The sequence below is a fragment of the Cynocephalus volans genome, chromosome 16 (assembly GCF_027409185.1).
Source record: "Cynocephalus volans isolate mCynVol1 chromosome 16, mCynVol1.pri, whole genome shotgun sequence".
Lineage (NCBI taxonomy): Eukaryota > Metazoa > Chordata > Mammalia > Dermoptera > Cynocephalidae > Cynocephalus > Cynocephalus volans.
The window spans coordinates 57,407,667-57,426,521 of NC_084475.1; the positions used below are offsets into that span (position 1 = coordinate 57,407,667).

Here is an 18,855-nt window from a genome sequence, read left to right on the forward strand (position 1 = left end):
GGCTGTTCAGTTGCGGCGCCGCTCGGGCGCTCCCAGGAATCTTCTTTAATGCCGGCCTGAAACCTCGAATCCTGAATAGGGCAGCTGGCCGCCTTCAGTGCGGCCCCAGCCTCCGGGATCCTGGCTGCATCCACAGCAGCCCTGGCGCCGTGTTCCCTGTTTCAAGACTCGCTTTTGCAGCTAAGAATCAGTTCTTTTCCTGCTCCACACTTCAAAGCTGTTGCCTGTAAATGAGGCAGCCTCTCCTGCCGGGGGCAAAGTGGCGTTGAGCCCCCACGACCGGCCAGCAGCAGCAGTCCTCCCTTAAGAGATGGCCAGAGGAAGGTCCACAAGTTTCCCGGCTGCCTGAGGCCCAGTGGCCACCTTTTCCACCTCAGCTACTCCGCGCCAGCCGCCGCAGCCGCCGCCATCTTGAAACTCCCTAATCTTTCTTTTGATTTTTTTCCATTTATCCTTTAATGTTATTTATTTCCAGGATTTATTTTTTGTTTTTCAAATGTTTCCTTTTTATAGAATGTTGGTCTTGCTTTAGTTCTTTGAGGATATATGGAGATATAATTCACATACCACAAAATCCACCATTTTAAAGTATACAGTTCAGTAGTTTTTAGTATATTTACAGAGTTGTGAAACCATAACAACTATTTCATTTCAGAAAATTTTCATTATCCCCTGCAAAATCCCTGCACCTATTAGCAGTCAGTTCCCATTTCCCTCCTGCCTTCCAGCCAGCCCTTGGCAATCACTAATCTATTTTCTCTCTGTGTGGTTTTCCTATTCTGAGCATTTCATATAAATGGAAAAATGCAACGTGTAGACTTTTGTCTGGCTTTTTTCACTTAGCGTTATGCTTGAAAACGTTGTTCCTGTTGTAACATGTCATCCCTGTTGTAACATGTACTAATATTTAATTTCTTTTTATGTCAAGATAATATTCCATTGTATGGGTATACAACAGTTTATTCATCAGGTGATGGACATTTGTGTTGTGTCCACCTTTTGACTATTATGAATAGTACTACCATAAACATATGTGTACAAATTTTTGTATCATCATAGGTTTTCATTTCCCTTTTCTGTATTAGTCTGTTTTGTATCGCTGTAACAGAAATACCTGAGACTGGGTAATTTATAAGAACAGAGGTTTATTTGGCTTACGATTCTGGGATGGCTGCATCGGCGTGGGCTTCAGGCTGCTTCAACTCATGGTGGAAAGTGGCAGATACAAGCTGATCACATGGCGAGAAGAAGCAAAAGAGAGAGAGAGGAGGTGCCATGGTCCTATAAACATAATCCCCCTCCCCCAGGGAGAGCATTAATCCATTCATGAGGGATCCGCCCCCATGACCCAAACTGCCACATTAGAGATCAGGTTTCGGTGAGTTCTGGGAGGACAATACATCCAAACTCCATCAGGTATATACCCAGAAGTGCAATTTCTGGGTCACGTGGTAACTTTATGTTTAACTTTTTGAGGAAGTGACAGACTGTTTTCTGAAGCTGCTGTGCTGTGTATGAACACTTTCTCTACATCCTTGCCATCACTTGTTATCATCAGTCTTTTTGATTATAGCCATCTTAGTAGGTGTGAAATAGTATCCCATTGTGGTTTTGATTTGCATGTCTCTGATGACTAATGATGTTGAACATCTTTTCATGTTGTTAATTGGGACTTTTCTGGTCTAAATCTGTAGTCTGTATTCTTTGTCACATGCAGCCAGTAGTCTCTGCCTGGTTTGCAAATGGTCAGCTGATGATTGAACAGAGATTTCCTTAAATGCTTTGAACAAATAAGTCTCCTCACCTTTGCTAAGGTTTCTTTGTGTGTTGGGATATGTAATCAGTGCTTCTGCAGGCAGATTTAAAACTTAAAACTTTGCCTTAGTTTTTACGTCCTGCTTGCTTGCACAGGGTCTCAGGGTCAACCAGAGATGAGAAATTGGGGCCTTCTCAGGTCTTTCCTGGGCATATGCACAGTCCTGCACTTGCATGACTTTCTGGATTCCAGTACTGCGTCAGAACTTTTCAGATCTCCTTATGGATAATAAGATGGGCATCTTATTCCCTAGTTTTTTCTTTTAAGGTTTTTGGTCAGCTGCTTGTTAGCCCCAATTGGTATCTCTGTCCCAGACAGCTGAGATCTTAAACAGTTGCCACTAACTCCTCACACAGTGTGAGGTCCGTGTTAGGTTAAATAAAGACAAATCCTGAGAAAAGAGCTTCTAGACAGGTGAAATTATGCCAGTTCTCTGTGGATAGGATTTTGGGGAGCTCCAAACCCATTCTGTCCTCTTTCCCCGAGCAGCAGCTAGGCTGCTGGATGTCATAGCTACTACTGTTCTGAGGCTGTTGATTTTCATAGCTATCAGGAGTTGGTGGGGAGGGGATGGGAATAATGCAAGTTAAAATGCCACAGATCTCACCATTATTGAGATGATTTTCTTGAATAAATGCTTCTTGGATTATTGCAAGCCTTAAATTTCCAGAGTTATGAGAAATTTGATTTTAGCAATTTTTGCCAGTGTTCTTGTTGCTTTTATGGAGGAAAGGATTTTTGGCGATCCTTTCTCTGCTATTCCAGAGCTGCTTATGTTCTGTGAGGATATTTTGATGTTTTCTTTTATTTACATATCTATTTCTCCCAGGTTGCTTCCCTTCCTCCCCATTTGATTTAGACTTCATCTTTCATGTTGGGGAATTTTTCAAATATCACATTTTCTCATGTTTAAGAGTGAGGGACTAAAAAGCTTATGAGAAGCTCTGAGTGTTTGGGTGACGCCTTTCAATCAGGATCTTCACTCTAGGGTTATCTGGCTGGATATAGGTTATTTGGCTGGATATATATTGAAACAGATATATGAGTATATATCTATATAAAATTCTCCACCCTTCTCCAACTAACTTAAGAAGTAGAAAGTAGAAAAGCTGAATAGTCCTATAATCATTAAATAGATTGAGTCAGTGTCAAAATTCCAGGCCCATATTGATTTACCAATGAATAAAAAGAAACAAATAATTTAAAGAGCAAAAAAATTCCAGTCTTACATAAACTCCTTCAGAGAATGGAAAAATCTTGATAATATAATCTTGATATCAAACTGACAAGGATACAAGTAAAGATAATTATAGCTAATCTCACTCATGAATATACATGCAAAAATATCACACAAAATATTAGTCAACTATATGTAGTGAAGCTTAATAAAGGTAAACTTTATACAATAAGTGTATAGAAAGATTTAGAAAATCAATGTAATTTTAACTCAATGTAATCATTTAATTTAATTACATTTTCTTGATATAGAATTTCTAAATATCTTTGCTCTTGAATAGAATTCCTTAAAATCTCTATTTGAGGAAAGCAACTTTTTCTATAAAAATGTGTGTGTGTATTTATGTCTATATCCAAGAATGAATTGTAAATTATCACATAATATTAAGTGATTACTTGACGTCTGCATTTGTTAGGTCAGAATTTTATCTGTCTCTTGAAATACCCTATTTAAAAGCTATTTGGCAAGTAATATAGGCCAAGTATCATAAAGGTAAGATCTCACTGAAATAAACATCATAAGACATAACTGATTGGCCTTTTATTTTCCAGATTTTTAAAAATATAGGATTAAATTTAAACTTTCATGGAATAATGGGCTTGGTCTTTGATATAATGAGATTTAGAATGATTACATGTTGTCTTTCTATACTATTTATCAGTAACATGTGATCACAAGTCAGTTATTCTTGTAAATAAATCACATGAGACTTCCTGAATAATTTCTTTTACTTTGTTTAATAAATATCGCATGAAATAATTGCCATCAAGTAGGAGATAAGCATCTTTTCATTAGACTCTGTTTTGTTTTTATTGCAAATTACTTGCTTTACTTTGTGATTAACCTTGTAAATTGCTGTTTATTCATTTTAAAGTATATGTAGTATCTAACTGGGTGAAAGTTGGAGATTATATATTTGTTGATTAAGAAAGCATATAATTTAACAATGACTTTGAATTAGTACTGGTACTATTGACTACTTGAAGTAGGGGGAATTATTGTGTAGAATAATAATCTTATACTTGTATAGTGCTTAATGTTCTTACAAGTGCTCTCATATATGAAAGTACTCTTATGATAAAATTAGATTACATAAGGCTGTTCATGATACTATTTGTTCCTAAATCAGGAGTGTCATTATAAAAACTTCTGAGTACTATGTGTTGGCTGTACGTTGTGTTGGCACACTTTTGCTTTGATATAAAGCTTTTTTCTTATGTATGATTGTTTAAAGATTGAAAATGTGTAAGTAGATGAACTTCTATATATTAAGATGTTTCTATCACTTGATGAAAATAATTATTAGGAGTTCATGTGTGGTCAGCTACTGAATAGTAATCTTGTGAATTAGGATGTAGAAAGAAGGAACTGAATTGAAATTTGTTTCTGATCCCTTGACTGTAGACTATATTGCTGGGTACTTTCCAAACTACAATTTTTTGATAGAGAATTGTATTTGATGTTTATACCACACTCACTGAGATTCTGATAATTTCTTCTGAGTAGCTAGGAATTCTTGGAATCGTGTATAAATATATATGTGTATATGTCCACGAATAAGATTATGCTGGAAGGGAAAGGTGGGAATGAGGGCTTTGTTAAAGGTCTTAAGCGAGAACCATGATCTAGATTAGATACTGTGGAAAATACCTTTGATATGTATATTAACTTTATGTTTGAACTTCCAGTAAAATTCAACTCTGGTTTCTAGTTTAGTTAGAAGAGGAGATTGAGAGTTATATGTAGAAGACTACCTGAAGCTATTCTTCTTTCAATAGTACAGCAAAGGTTTGGAAACCTTTTGAAAACTGAATAGGAAATGAAACACAGCCATCTAGTGGATGCAACTTTAAGAGCTATAGCATGTAGTTTAAGTACCATGAGCTCACAGGAAAATCTCTCAAAGGTCATCATTGGACTTTCAAGCTAATCATTCCTTATCACACAAAGGAACAATATATATTTGTATTACTAAATATGTTAAAATATTATATATATCAGTTGAGTTACTACATTATGTAATACCCTCAGAGGTCATTTGAATTAGCATAACATTCTAGTATGCTATACACATTTTCATTTGTAATATGTATTACCAGTTTTTTAAATTGTAAAACTCCAGTAGCTTTTTTAACACATGTATATTCTGAAATATTCCTGAAAAATATCTAGGCCTCTCTTTCCTATCTAAGTTAACCTGTTATTATGAGGTTGTATGTAGTAAACAGATTTAGTTGAAGCACAAGATTTAGTTACTTATTGTTTTCTATAGAGTAACTTTTAGTCATTGATGTCTTATAAACTTTATTGATGCAAAAATGAATTATTTTTCAGGAGCAAGATAGTGCTGTACAAAATATGCACAAGAAAGTAGAAAAATTAGAAACAGAACATATGGACTGCTCTGACCTTTTACGACAACAAACAAATGAACTTGAATTTAGTACTCAACGAGAAGAACGTCTTAGAAAAGAATTTGAGGTATGTTTTCTCATTGTTTTATAATATATATGAGTATATGTTATCTATTCAGTGATTTAAAGTTAGAGAAAGCTTTACTCTGCAATAAAATATAAAACTAATTCTGGGGCATTTATTTATATTGAATATGTAGTGTCTTTGAAAACTTTTGTATCTAAGTAAAGTATTTTATGTTTTGTCCCTAATTTAAAAAATCTGTTCATTTTTAACAATTCTCATGGAATATCTGAGAAATTTGAGAATAATTGTTTGAAGAAGCAACATGGGAAAATATTTTGTGTATATAAGTCTTAACTGACAAAAGTAATACTAAATTCCAGCTTTGTACTTTGAGTCATGTGTACTAGCTGGTTTTGTGGGATGCTTTTCAGGTGAGACTTTAGATGGGAAAGTAGCATCAATTTACAAATGAAAAATGTGAATTTATGAGTGAATGGTACTGGAAATAATTTTAATTGTGAGAAAATCTAATTTTGTTAATTTGTCTTTTTTGTGTTTTTAATTTTAATTTTAATTTATTTTTTGGCAGCTGACCAGTAGGGGATCTGAGCTTGTGACCTTGGTGTTATAAGGCAGTGTTCTAAGCAACTGAGCTAACTGGCCAGCCAATTTGTCTTCTTTTTAAAATTTCCTTTTGATTTGTGGGAAATTAAGTATTTCAACAGATAAAGAAGATTTTGGGCTGGCCAGTTAGCTCTTTTGGGAGAGTATGGTACTGATAACACCAAGATCAAGGATTCAAATCCCTGTAATGGCCAGCCACTTAAAAAAAAAAGGTTTTGTCATAAACATAACTTATAATCCTTATTAGGTAAGTAAACATTTCTAAAGAGTATTTATTGATAAAGTACTTGAGGTACACTTGTCAAACTCACAGCCATCGTTAAATATTGTTCTGGGAATTTTAACCAAAGAAATATATAAAGGCAAGAACAGCAATAAGAATTATCAGTTTTGGAAAGAAGGAGCTGTGATTCTTATTTTCAGATGATATGCTTATACCCCTGAATAGTTAAGAAAATAAACTTGAAAATTATTGACACTAGTAAAAACATTCAATAAGGAGGGTAAGGCAGAAAATAATCTATAATGTTTATGTTTATGTTCTTACATACCAGCAATAATCAGTTAGAAAAAATATTATACTGGAAAAGGTTTTCTTCACCACAGTGACAAAAATAGGAATAAAATTAACAACAATATGTTAAAAATTATGAAATTTAACTGAGGGTCTTAAAAGAAAACGGTGAGATATTTTGGGAATACTTAACACTGTACAGGTGTGCATCCTCCATATATTATATTATGGGTTAAAGCAGTTCTAATCCAGACTTTACTGAAATTATTTTGGGAAGACAGCATCTGAAATTCATGTGGAAAACTAAAGAGACCAGATGAAAGTATCTAAAACATTTGATACAAGAAGAGTAATGGGTGGGGACTTATTCTACCAAAAGTTAATATGTATTATAAAGCTTCAGTAAGGTATCAATTGTAGTTCTTTGGTTACAGTGCAACAGGAACCAACTTTGGTTAATTTAAATAGAGAATTCAGTATGGCAATTGTATTCATTGAATCAGAAGGAAGATTAAGGAATCAAGCCCAGAAAGCGTATGGATCCCAGTGGTTTTCCAGAAGCCTCAGGAACAGAAATGATGGATGAAGTTGGGATGAATTGGCACCAATAATTTTCATTCTTTTTATAACTTTATTTGGGATTCAAATATCAGAACATTTGCTTGAACGAGATAATTCGCCCCAAGTAAATCTCTCCCAATTCTACCAAAATTAAAACTCAAAAAAGAATTCTTATAAGGAAAATCAGTGTGCTGGTTCCAAAAAAAGGAATAGGTTGTTGAGAGGCCAAAAAGTACAATAACTCTAAGACCAGACTTCCAGTGGAACAGAATTGAAAAGCCAGGATTAGACTTGTAGATATTATATAACAATTTAGTATATTAAAGTATCTTTTTAAATCAGTGAGGGTAGGAAAGATTATTCAGTGAATCATATTGAAATAATTGATTATTTGGGACAAAATAAAATTAGATTCCTACCCACACTATATTCTGAAATAAATTTCAGTTGATTCAAATGAGTAAAATGTTAAAAATAAAAATATGCCAAGAGGAAGAAAATTTAGATTAATATTTTTCTGCTCTCTGTGTGTGGTGGGACTTACTACTGATCATAAAAGCAGAGGAACAAAATCATATAGGAATAGATTTATAGATTTGACTAGAAAAAATTAGTCATAAATAAGTAAACCCTCTACTTAAAACAATAAAAAGACAAATAACAAAAGGAGAGAAATATTTACAGCAAGGAGTAAATATATCTTTATCTCTATCCCTGTATTTATTTCTAAATCCCCTATAATTCGATAAGAAAAGGGAAAAAACCTTTATGAAAAAAATTTACCAAGGACATCAAACAAGATATGAAAGAAGAAATTCAGACATGACAAATACATGGAAAATGCTTAATCTCACCATGATGTAAGAAAGACTTAATGGTCATAATACTAACATTAAAGAAAAAGATGGTACCCAGTGTTGGTGAGGGTGCTGTTAAAAATTCCTGTACCTTGCAGGTGGGAATGTAAATTTATAAATCACTGAAAGAGGTCTGCTTGGCAACTTTATATTGTCTGTCTTCAGAAAATTATCACATCCTTCTGGGACTTGCTTTCTTCTGCTCTGTCTCTTTCCATTGCTCTTTAGGCCTATGATATTATCCTGGGATGTCTTCATTATCCTCTGTCTCTTGGATCCTCTGTTTCCCAATTCCCATGCCTCTTCTATTTCAATGGAGCACATCTGAGTAGTTTCTAAAGAAAGGGTATATGGGAGCTAAATTTTATGCAATCTTGCATGTCTGAATAAGTTTTTATCAGTAAAGTATTAGCATAGATATAATTTGGCTGAATATAGAATTATAGGTTGAAAGTCATTTTCTTTTGGAATTTGAAGGCCTTGCCTCACTGGTTTCTTAGTTTCTTCTGTTGCTGTTGAAAGGCCTGATGCTGTCTTGGTTTGTGTTCCTTTGTTTGTGACTCTTTTCTCACTCTCTCTCTCTCTGAAAGTTTTGTTGGTTTTTTTTTTTTTTAACTTTTCATTGTGGAAAACTTTAAACCTAATATACCCATCGCTAGCTCCAACAATTATCAATTTATGGGCAGTCTTGTATCATTTATACCCCTTTCACTTTCCCCCTTTCCGTATTATATTGAAACACATCCTCAGACATCCTATCATTTTAATCCTAAGTATTTCATTATAATTTCTAAAAGTAGGGGTCCTTTATTTAAAACCACATTATCAATATTATGCCTAAATTGTTTAATAGTCATTACTTAATATCATCAAATATCCAGGCATTATTCAGATTTTAAATTGTCTCATAAATGGCATAAATATGTGTGTTTGTTTACAGTTTGTTTGAATCTGAATCCCAATTAGGTCTCCATCTTATACTCGGTTAATATGTCTCTTAAATCTCTTTTAATCTACAGGTTCTCCAGTTATAGCTTTCTTTTTTCCTTGTAATGTATTTTTGAAGACACAGAGTCATTTGTGCTATTGAATTCCCCCTGATTATGAAATTTCAGAACATCAAAGATAGTGTTTCTTCATAAAGATCTTTTTTTGTTCAATGTGCAGGACATTTGGTTGCCATTTTAGTCAGGAGACTCATGTCCTTCATTTTGAGGAATTCTCTTGTGTTACTTCTTCACAATTTCCTCCTCAGGTTTTTTCTTTTTTCTCTATCTGGGGCTTCTATTATTCAAATATTAGACCAAGTGGATTGATGTTTTACTTTTCTTCCCTTTCTGTTATCTTTCTCTTTGTCTTTTTGTTGTTGTTACTTCTTGGAGATTTACTTGACTTTACTTTCTAATCTTCTAAATGAATATATTAGAAATTTTTTTAATTTCTGAGAGCTCTTATTCTCTGCATTATTTTTATAATATCCTGTTCCTTATTATTATTATTGCAGTATTCATTTGTCTATTTGGTAATATTTATTGGGAATTTCAGGCATGTTTCTAGGTGCTTGAAACATAGCATAGAACAGAAAAAGCCTCTTTCAGGGCCGAGCCCGTGGCGCACTCGGTAGCGTGCTGCGCTGGCAGCGCGGCGACGCTCCCGCCGCGGGTTCGGATCCTATATAGGAATGGCCGGTGCACTCACTGGCTGAGTGCCGGTCACGAAAAAGACAAAAAAAAAAAAAAAAAAAAAAAAAAAGAAAAAGCCTCTTTCCTCTTTAAGTTGACATTCCAGTCAGGGAGAATTGCACTTTAAGTGAAACAAAATGTGTAGTGTGTTAGTTCGTGATATGTGTTGTGAAGAGTAATAAAACAGAATAGGGAAGGTAATGAGTGATGGAACAGGGTGGTTACCCTTTTATATTGGTGGTCATGGAAGGCTAACTTGATAAGGTGGCATTTGAGCTGAGACCTGAAGGAAGAAAAGGATTGAGCCATGTGGATATCTGGAGGAAGAGCATTCTAAGTAAAAGGAATAGGAAGTACAAAGGCCATGAGCTGTAAGTGTGCTTGGAATATTTTAGGAATAACAAGTAGGCCACCATTGTGGGTGGAATGGAATGAGCAAGAGAGACTGGTAGGATATATAGAATGCTAGACAAATCATATAGGTTTCGAAAGCGATTTGTATTTTATTGTAAGAATTTTGTGTTTTTTTCTGAGATAGAAAGCCATTGGAAAGTTTTGAGCAGAATGCCTTCTCTGATTTATGTTTTATGTTTTAAAAACATCATTCTGGATACTCTTTGGAGAATATATTATAAGAGATTGTTTAAGAGACTATTAAAATGATCTAGTCAAGAGATTATTGTGTTTTAGACCAAGGTATTGGTAGAAGAGATTTGGATATATTTTGGAAGATAGAATCAATAAGCTTTGCTGATTAATTGGACCTGGGTTGTGAGAGAAAAGGAAGTAAAGGATAGTGCTAAAGATTTTGGCTTGAGCAAATGGGTGAATGGCATTTCTATTTACTGAATTGGTAAAGAATACAAGTGGAGTAGGTTTGGGAGAGATTAGGAGTTTGGTTTTAGATATGTTAAATTTGACATGCCTGTTAGATAGACATTCAAGTGGAGATATTGGGTAGGCAGTTGAATATTGTATATGAGTATGCTTGGTTTAGGGAAGCCTTACTGTAGGATGATAAGGAGATGTAACAAATATTTCATTGGGAAACTTTGAAATGTTATAATCTATAGGTCTTTTCTCTGTGTTTGTTTAGTTTCTGCAAAGAGTGATCTGCAAGTTTCCGGTTTGGTGGTTATAAAATGGAAGAAGGAAATAGAGGAAGAACCTGGGTATCATACTGTTCAATATGCAAACTTCCTCCCAGTTTCAGTCTGGTGCACCCTTCTCCCTGCCCCCACTCTGTGTATTTCTTTGTCCAGCCTCTGGTTCAGATTCATGTTCTCCAGATAACAAATCTTCAGTTTATGGAAGTAAGGGAGAGGTAATTTTGGCGACTTAGGGTAAGGGTGGATGCCTATTGTAGTTCTAACTTCTGATTTTGATGATTTTTAAAAAAATCTTTATTGATATGTAATTTGTATACTATAAATTCACCCATTTGAAATGTACAATTCGGGCCGAGCCCGTGGCACACTCGGGAGAGTGCGGCGCTGGGAGCGCGGCGACGCTCCCGCAGCGGGTTCGGATCCTAAATAGGAATGGCCGGTGCACTCACTGGCTGAGTGCCTGTCACGAAAAAGACAAAAAAAAAAAAAAAAAAAAGTATAAAATTCTAATTCAGTGGTTTTTAGTATATTCACTGCGTTGTGCGACCATCATCACCATTAACTTTAAAACATTTTCATCGCTGCAGTAAGAAACCGCATATCCATTAGTCATCACTCTCCTGTTCCTCCATCCCTGTCAGCCCTAAGCAACCACTATTCTACTTCCTGTCTCTACAAACTTGCCTATTCTAGACATTGCATGTAAATGGAATTACAGTATGTGGTCGTTTGTGAATGTCTTCTTTCACTTAGTATAAGGTTCATCCATGTTGTAGCATGTATCAGTACTTCATTCCTTTTTATGACTGAATGATATTTCATTGTGTGATATGCCACATTTTTGTATCCGTTCATCAGTTGATAGACATTTGTGTTGTTTCCACTTTTTCGGCTATTATGAATAATGCTGCTGTGAATATTCACATACAGCTTTTCGTGTGGATATGTTTTCAGTTCTCTTGGGTAAATAGCTAGGAGTGGAGTTGTTGAGTCACATGGTAACTCTATGGTCAACTTTTTGAGGAACTATCAGACTGTTTTGTAGTGACAGCACCATTTTACATTCCTGTTAGCAACGAATGAGGGTTTCAGTTTCTCCAGATCCTCACCAACACTTGTTATTGTCAATCTTTTTGATTATAATCACCCTAGTGGGTGTGAAATAGTATCTTATTGTGGTTTTGATTTGCACTTGTCTAATGACTAATGATGTTGAATATCATTTTGTGTGCTTATTGGCCATTTGTATATCTTCTTTGGAAAAATATCTAGCCAGATCCCATGTCCATTTTTAAAATGGTTTATTTGTGCCATGTCATTAAGCTGATAATAATAGGGGAAACTGGGTGTGCGGTATACAGGAATTCTCTATAGTAATGCCAACTATGAACTTGATAAAGATAAAATTACTCACACTCTTATCACACATGGTTTAATTTTTAAAATTAGAGAATGAATTAAAAAATGAGATTATATTCTAAGTAATATTTTTAACTTATTTTTTACTTGTGCTGAGTATCTTTTCAGGGCAATAAATTCATCATATTTTACATCATTATTTTTAATACTTTGTGGTTTGTGGATGGCTTTTAAAAAAAGATTAGGATAGATTTAATGTTCCGAATATTAGAATTAAAAAATCTTTTTTTTGTTTTGTGTTTTTTTATTGAATCATAATTGATTATACATATTTTGGGGATTCAGTGTTGACATATGTTGATCAAATCAATATTATTAGTATGTATATTGTTACAAATTGTACTTATTCTTTATGCCCGTTGTCCAGTCTCTCCCTTCCCCCTCCCACCACTGATAACCCTAGATTTCTTCGCTCCCTCTGAAAGAGTAATGGTTACTCTGTTGATTTGTTGCCTAGATGATCTGTCCAATGCTGAAAGGTGTGTTCAGATTCCACAATATTATCATAGAGCAGATGCTTCTTTTATCACTCTGGAATGGGCTTTGTGGACAGAGACATCCTATTCTTTTCTTCGGTCTCTGCTGGTCACCCTCCTTGTGTCAGTGCACTCTAGTGGCTGGCAGACCATCTGTGTGGTGGTTGTGATGTCTAGCCACTTTCGGGGCAGCTGTGGTTACTGCGGTGGCTGTGGTGGGCCACCCACATGGAGGTGATGTTTTTGGCATGCTCCTTGGTGCTGGTGGTGTGCCTGGATGTGGGCGGGTGCTCTGGTCCCTGGCTCCATGCCGCAGGTCCCCTGGTGGGCCTGAGGTTCTGGTGGTGTACCTGGGCTGGAACTAATTTTTGGTCCTTTGCTTACTTCTAAAATGGGGGAACTTCCTATGGGAACCAGTACGTGAGCTGTGTGGTTGAGCTAAATTGCTGCTTTGCTGCTGTTTCCTTAGGAGAGAATTTTTGTGCAGCTCAGGGTTTAATGGTTGACCGTATAGGTACTTCCGGCTCTCCAGAGACTGGGTGCACCTGGGTTGTGTAAAAACTCTGACCTGAGCCTGAGTCTTTTCATCAAACTGTACCCCATGCAATTCTGCATTCCCGACCAGTCTCCTCTGAGTGGTCCTGCAATGATTGGGGGGCAGATTGGCTGTCATTGCTATGTCCCAGTGTTGTCCCAGTGGGCCTTTCTCCCCCACCACCCATGCTCCAAACACTTCCCGTGGGACCAGCCCTGTGCCGGACCCTTGCGATAACTCACTGGCCTCTGAATGGCTCCCCTTTTTCAGCTGTTCTTTCTCCTAGCTCCTGCGTGGGTCCACTATTAGTGGTCTTGCTGCCTGGGGCCCTCTTCTCTCCTGTCTCCTCCAAGCAACTCCATCTTAAGGGCACAGCTGCAGCTTCTGCCTGTTCCTGCTCCATGCGCTCAGCAGTTCCAGCCTTAAAGCAGCCATGGCACAAAATGCTCCAAGCAGTTTTTTCTTTCTGTCATTGTGGCTTCTCCGCCTTCAGGAACTCCAAAGGTCTCTGCTCCTCTTCCCCTGAGCTCCAGTGGCCCCAGCTTGGCTGTTGTTACATTTTTATAGTTGTAAACTGGTTGATTTGTGGGAGAGAGTGATGCTGGGGACCGTGTGTTCCACTCTCTTGACTAGAACCCCCAGAATTAAAAAATCATTTAGAAGTCACTTCAGGATGGTATAAAACCCAGTAATCATCAATAAAAACATTTTAATTGTCTTATAGTTTTGAAGAAGTACTAAGTAATAGTGATTTCTTTTTTGTTGATCGAATTATTGGTTAGCCAATTTTGACTCAGTTGAGAAAATGTCTAAGCATAAACTTTAAGATGTGTTTGTGGATAACTCAGTATTGATTTTTTCCTGTAAAATGCTTAATTGCCCCAGTATCTTTTGTTATAATTGATGTTATAAGTATAAAATTATTTTAGACTGGTTTTATTTTTACTCTATGGTTTTTCATATCTGCTCTGTAAGTACTTTTGATGATACCAGGTCTCTGCTTTCAGAGAATATTAAGCTTTGAAGGTAGCCTTGATAGTCTCTATTTTTATGCTATTTATAAGAATTTTATAAGTAGACAGGTATAGTCTTCTGATTTATCTATGATTCCCTATATGAGGGTATTTCAAAAAGTTCATGGAAAGATTTGTATTATCTTTCTTTCTTTCTTTTTTTTTTTTTAATTTTTATTTTGTCGATATACATTGTGGCTGATTATTGCTCCCCATCACCAAAACCTCCCTCCCTTCTCCCTCCCCCCTACCCCCCAACAATGTCCTTTCTGTTTGCTTGTCGTATCAACTTCAAGTAATTGTGGTTGTTATATCTTCTTCCCCCCCCCAGTTTTTTTTTTTTTTGTGTGTGTGTGTGTGTGTGTGTGTGCGCGCGCGTGTGTGTGAATTTATATATTAATTTTTAGCTCCCACCAATAAGTGAGAACATGTGGTATTTCTCTTTCTGTGCCTGACTTGTTTCACTTAATATAATTCTCTCAAGGTCCATCCATGTTGTTGCAAATGGCAGTATTTCATTCGTTTTTATAGCTGAGTAGTATTCCATTGTGTAGATGTACCACATTTTCCGTATCCACTCATCTGATGATGGGCATTTGGGCTGGTTCCAACTCTTGGCTATTGTAAAGAGTACTGCGATAAACATTGGGAAACAGGTATACCTTCGACTTGATGATTTCCATTCCTCTGGGTATATTCCCAACAGTGGGATAGCTGGGTCGTATGGTAGATCTATCTGCAATTGTTTGAGGAACCTCCATACCATTTTCCATAGAGGCTGCACCATTTTGCAGTGCCACCAACAATGTATGAGAGTTCCTTTTTCTCCGCAGCCTCGCCAGCATTTATCGTTCATAGTCTTTTGGATTTTAGCCATCCTAACTGGGGTTAGATGGTATCTCAATGTGGTTTTGATTTGCATTTCCCGGATGCTGAGTGATGTTGAGCATTTTTTCATATGTTTGTTGGCCATTTGTATATCTTCCTTAGAGAAATGCCTACTTAGCTCTTTTGCCCATTTTTTAAATGGGTTGCTTGTTTTCTTCTTGTAAAGTTGTTTGAGTTCCTTATATATTCTGGATATTAATCCTTTGTCAGATGTATATTTTGCAAATATTTTCTCCCATTCTGTTGGTTGTCTTTTAACTCTGTTAATTGTTTCTTTTGCTGTGCAGAAGCTTTTTAGTTTGATATAATCCCATTTGTTTATTGTTCCTTTGGTTGCCCGTGCTTTTGGGGTCGTATTCATGAAGTCTGTGCCCAGTCCTATTTCCTGAAGTGTTTCTCCTATGTTTTCTTTAAGAAGTTTTATTGTTTCAGGGTGTATATTTAAATCCTTAATCCATTTTGAGTTGATTTTAGTATATGGCGAGAGGTATGGATCTAGTTTCATTCTCCTGCATATGGATATCCAGTTATCCCAGCACCATTTGCTGAAGAGGCAGTCCCTTCGCCAGTGAATAGGCTTGGTGCCTTTGTGAAAGATCAGCTGGCAGTAAGTGTGTGGGTTGATTTCTGGATTCTCTATTCTATTCCATTGGTCAGTGTGTCTGTTTTTATGCCAGTACCATACTGTTTTGGTTATTATAGCTTTGTAGTATAGCTTAAAGTCAGGTAGTGTTATGCCTCCAGCTTTATTTTTTTTGCTCAGCATTGCTTTGGCTATGCGTGGTCTTTTATTGTTCCATATAAATGTCTGGATAGTTTTTTCCATTTCTGAGAAAAATGTCTTTGGAATTTTGATGGGGATTGCATTGAATTTGTATATCACTTTGGGTAGTATGGACATTTTCACTATGTTGATTCTTCCAATCCAAGAGCATGGGATATCTTTCCATCTTCTTGTATCCTCTCTAATTTCTCTCAGCAGTGGTTTGTAGTTCTCATTATAGAGATTTTTCACCTCCTTGGTTAACTCAATTCCTAAGTATTTTATTTTTTTGGTGGCTATTGTAAATGGGCAGGCTTTCTTGATTTCTCTTTCTGCATGTTCACTATTGGAGAAAAGAAATGCTACTGATTTTTGTGTGTTGATTTTGTATCCTGCTACTGTGCTGAAATCATTTATCAATTCCAACAGTTTTTTTGTAGAGGTTTTAGGCTGTTCGATATATAGCATCATGTCATCTGCAAACAGGGACAGTTTGACTTCATCTTTTCCAATCTGGATGCCCTTTATTTCCTTCTCTTCTCTGATTGCTCTGGCTAGTACTTCCAACACTATGTTGAATAGGAGTGTTGAGAGTGGGCATCCTTGTCTAGTTCCTGTTCTTAAAGGAAAAGCTTTCAGCTTTTCCCCATTCAGGATGATATTGGCAGTGGGTTTGGCATATATGGCTTTAATTATGTTGAGATACTTTCCCTCTATACCTAACTTATAGAGGGTCTTTGTCATGAATGAGTGTTGAACTTTATCAAATGCTTTTTCAGCATCTATAGAGATGATCATATGGTCCTTGTGTTTGACTTTATTAATATGGTGTATCACATTTATTGATTTGCGTATGTTGAACCAACCTTGCATCCCTGGGATGAATCCCACTTGATCGTGATGAATAATTTTTCGTATGTGTTGCTGTATTCTGTTTGCTAGTATTTTAGTGAGGATTTTTGCATCTATATTCATCAAGGATATTGGCCTGTAGTTTTCTTTTTTGGTTATATCTTTACCTGGTTTTGGTATCAGGATGATGTTTGCTTCATAGAATGAGTTTGGGAGATTTGCGTCCGTTTCAATCTTTTGGAATAGTAGAATCGGTGTCAATTCCTCTTTGAATGTTTGGTAAAATTCTGCTGTGAATCCATCTGGTCCTGGGCTTTTCTTTGTTGGGAGCCTTCTGATAACAGATGACCCGTAAGGGGATCTTAACCCTTGACTTGGTGTTGTCAGCACCATGCTCTCCCAAGTGAGCTAACCAACCGCCCCTATATAGGGATCCGAACCTGTGGCCTTGGTGTTATCAGCACTACACTCTCCCAAGTGAGCCACAGGCCGGCCCTAAGATTTGTACTATCTTTCAATTCTATTTTTCCATGAACTTTTTGAAATGCCTTCATATTTAGATACCATTGAAAACTTAGGTTTATATTTACCTGAATATTTTTGTATTGGCTGTTTGACCAGATGGTGACATAATAAACAAGAAGTTAAATTTCTAGAGCATTTTATGCTAGTTTTACATTCAGTTGTGGAGACATTAACACCAGTAATTCTAGGTACTTAATTATCAGTGGTATTTTTAAAAGAATTAAGCTTAGATGGGATAATAATAAAGAGGAAAATTGTTAAAATTTTAATTTAGTATAATACGTTATTTAATGTTAGTAATACCAGACTGATATAATACCAGCAACTGATATAAAAGACATTTAGCCTAATAAATATTTTAAATTTTAGTGAAGCTTTTTAATGGCTGCATTTTATGAAAGGTGATTTCTTTAAGTGCCTGGACCAAAGAAGTTTATGTATGTGTGTGTGTGTATGTGTGTGTGTAAAATATATATTTTTAAAATCTGATAAGTTGTATATCATTGTGTGGCTTAATCAACTTAACATGGATCAATGCTTTCTTAGATTAAAAAAAAAAAGACAAACTCCCAATCCAATTTTATAAATGTTGTGCTGGAGACCACAGAATCAAGGGAAAAGTGAACTGGAAAAAGAAATATCCATGGCTTTTATAAGCCTCTTTACAGCTAGGGGAGTTTATTATCATGGGAAATAAGCTTAACTCAATAAGAGAAGAGAAAAGAGAGGATGCAAACCTAATTCTGAGAGAACTGAAGATCTCATGGAGATTACAGTAGAGAGAGAACAGTCTTTGCTAATAAATTCTGAATTGCTTTTGTCAGTTATTCTATATTATAATAACAGAAGGTAGGGTAGAAAATAACTTTTTTCTCTAAATGTATGCTGTACTCAAGTGGAAAAGGAAAAGAAAAGCGTATTTTACCTTTCTTAATTGTCCATGAGGCAGCCTGCTATGAGTCATCTTTTTAAAGCCATTATCACAAATGTAAGAATAATTTTTAAACACCCATTTGTGTTGATTACTAACCATAAAGTAGGTAAATGATGAAATTACCTGGGTTACATGGTCATACTTGTAAGTATTATGCATTTAAATGCAACATTCTATGTTCATAATAGATTTTAAAATTGGAAGTTAATTAAAATTTTTTTGAATACTGAAGTTTTTGTTGAAGATGATTTTGAAGAAGCTAAATTATTTTATTATCATGCTAATTACAATTTGCAACCTGGAATTCTGTTCCTGATATTTCTTAGTTTTATTCTCTGTGGTTTCTTTTATTGCACCTAAAAGTAATGAAACTTTTTTCTATTACTTAAACTGTTTTATAATCTAAGGGGTATACTTCATTCATTATTCATTCCTTGCTGAAATAAAAAATTTGCTGTGTTCTCCATTTGTTCCTATCATTATCCTGTTGCCGTCATCTCTCCCTTCTGAAACTGTTAAAGTTCTGATTGTTGCCATCTCCAGTGACTTTAACTTTTAGTTTCCAACCCTCAAAACTGTACAGTTAACAATGGTCAAAATGACTGTCACAGAGATCTCTGAATATTTGT

The 18,855-nt window shown here is 35.8% G+C and overlaps 1 protein-coding gene across 1 annotated transcript in view; it reads left to right on the forward strand.

Moving 5' to 3' along the window:
* CCDC171 (coiled-coil domain containing 171) overlaps window positions 1-18,855 on the forward strand; it is a 338,249-nt gene that overhangs the window by 44,160 nt on the left and 275,234 nt on the right. Inside the window, exon 7 of the mRNA XM_063080963.1 lies at window positions 5,388-5,534. Within this exon, the coding sequence (XP_062937033.1) occupies window positions 5,388-5,534 (147 nt within the window). The remainder of the gene's footprint in view (window positions 1-5,387; window positions 5,535-18,855) is intronic.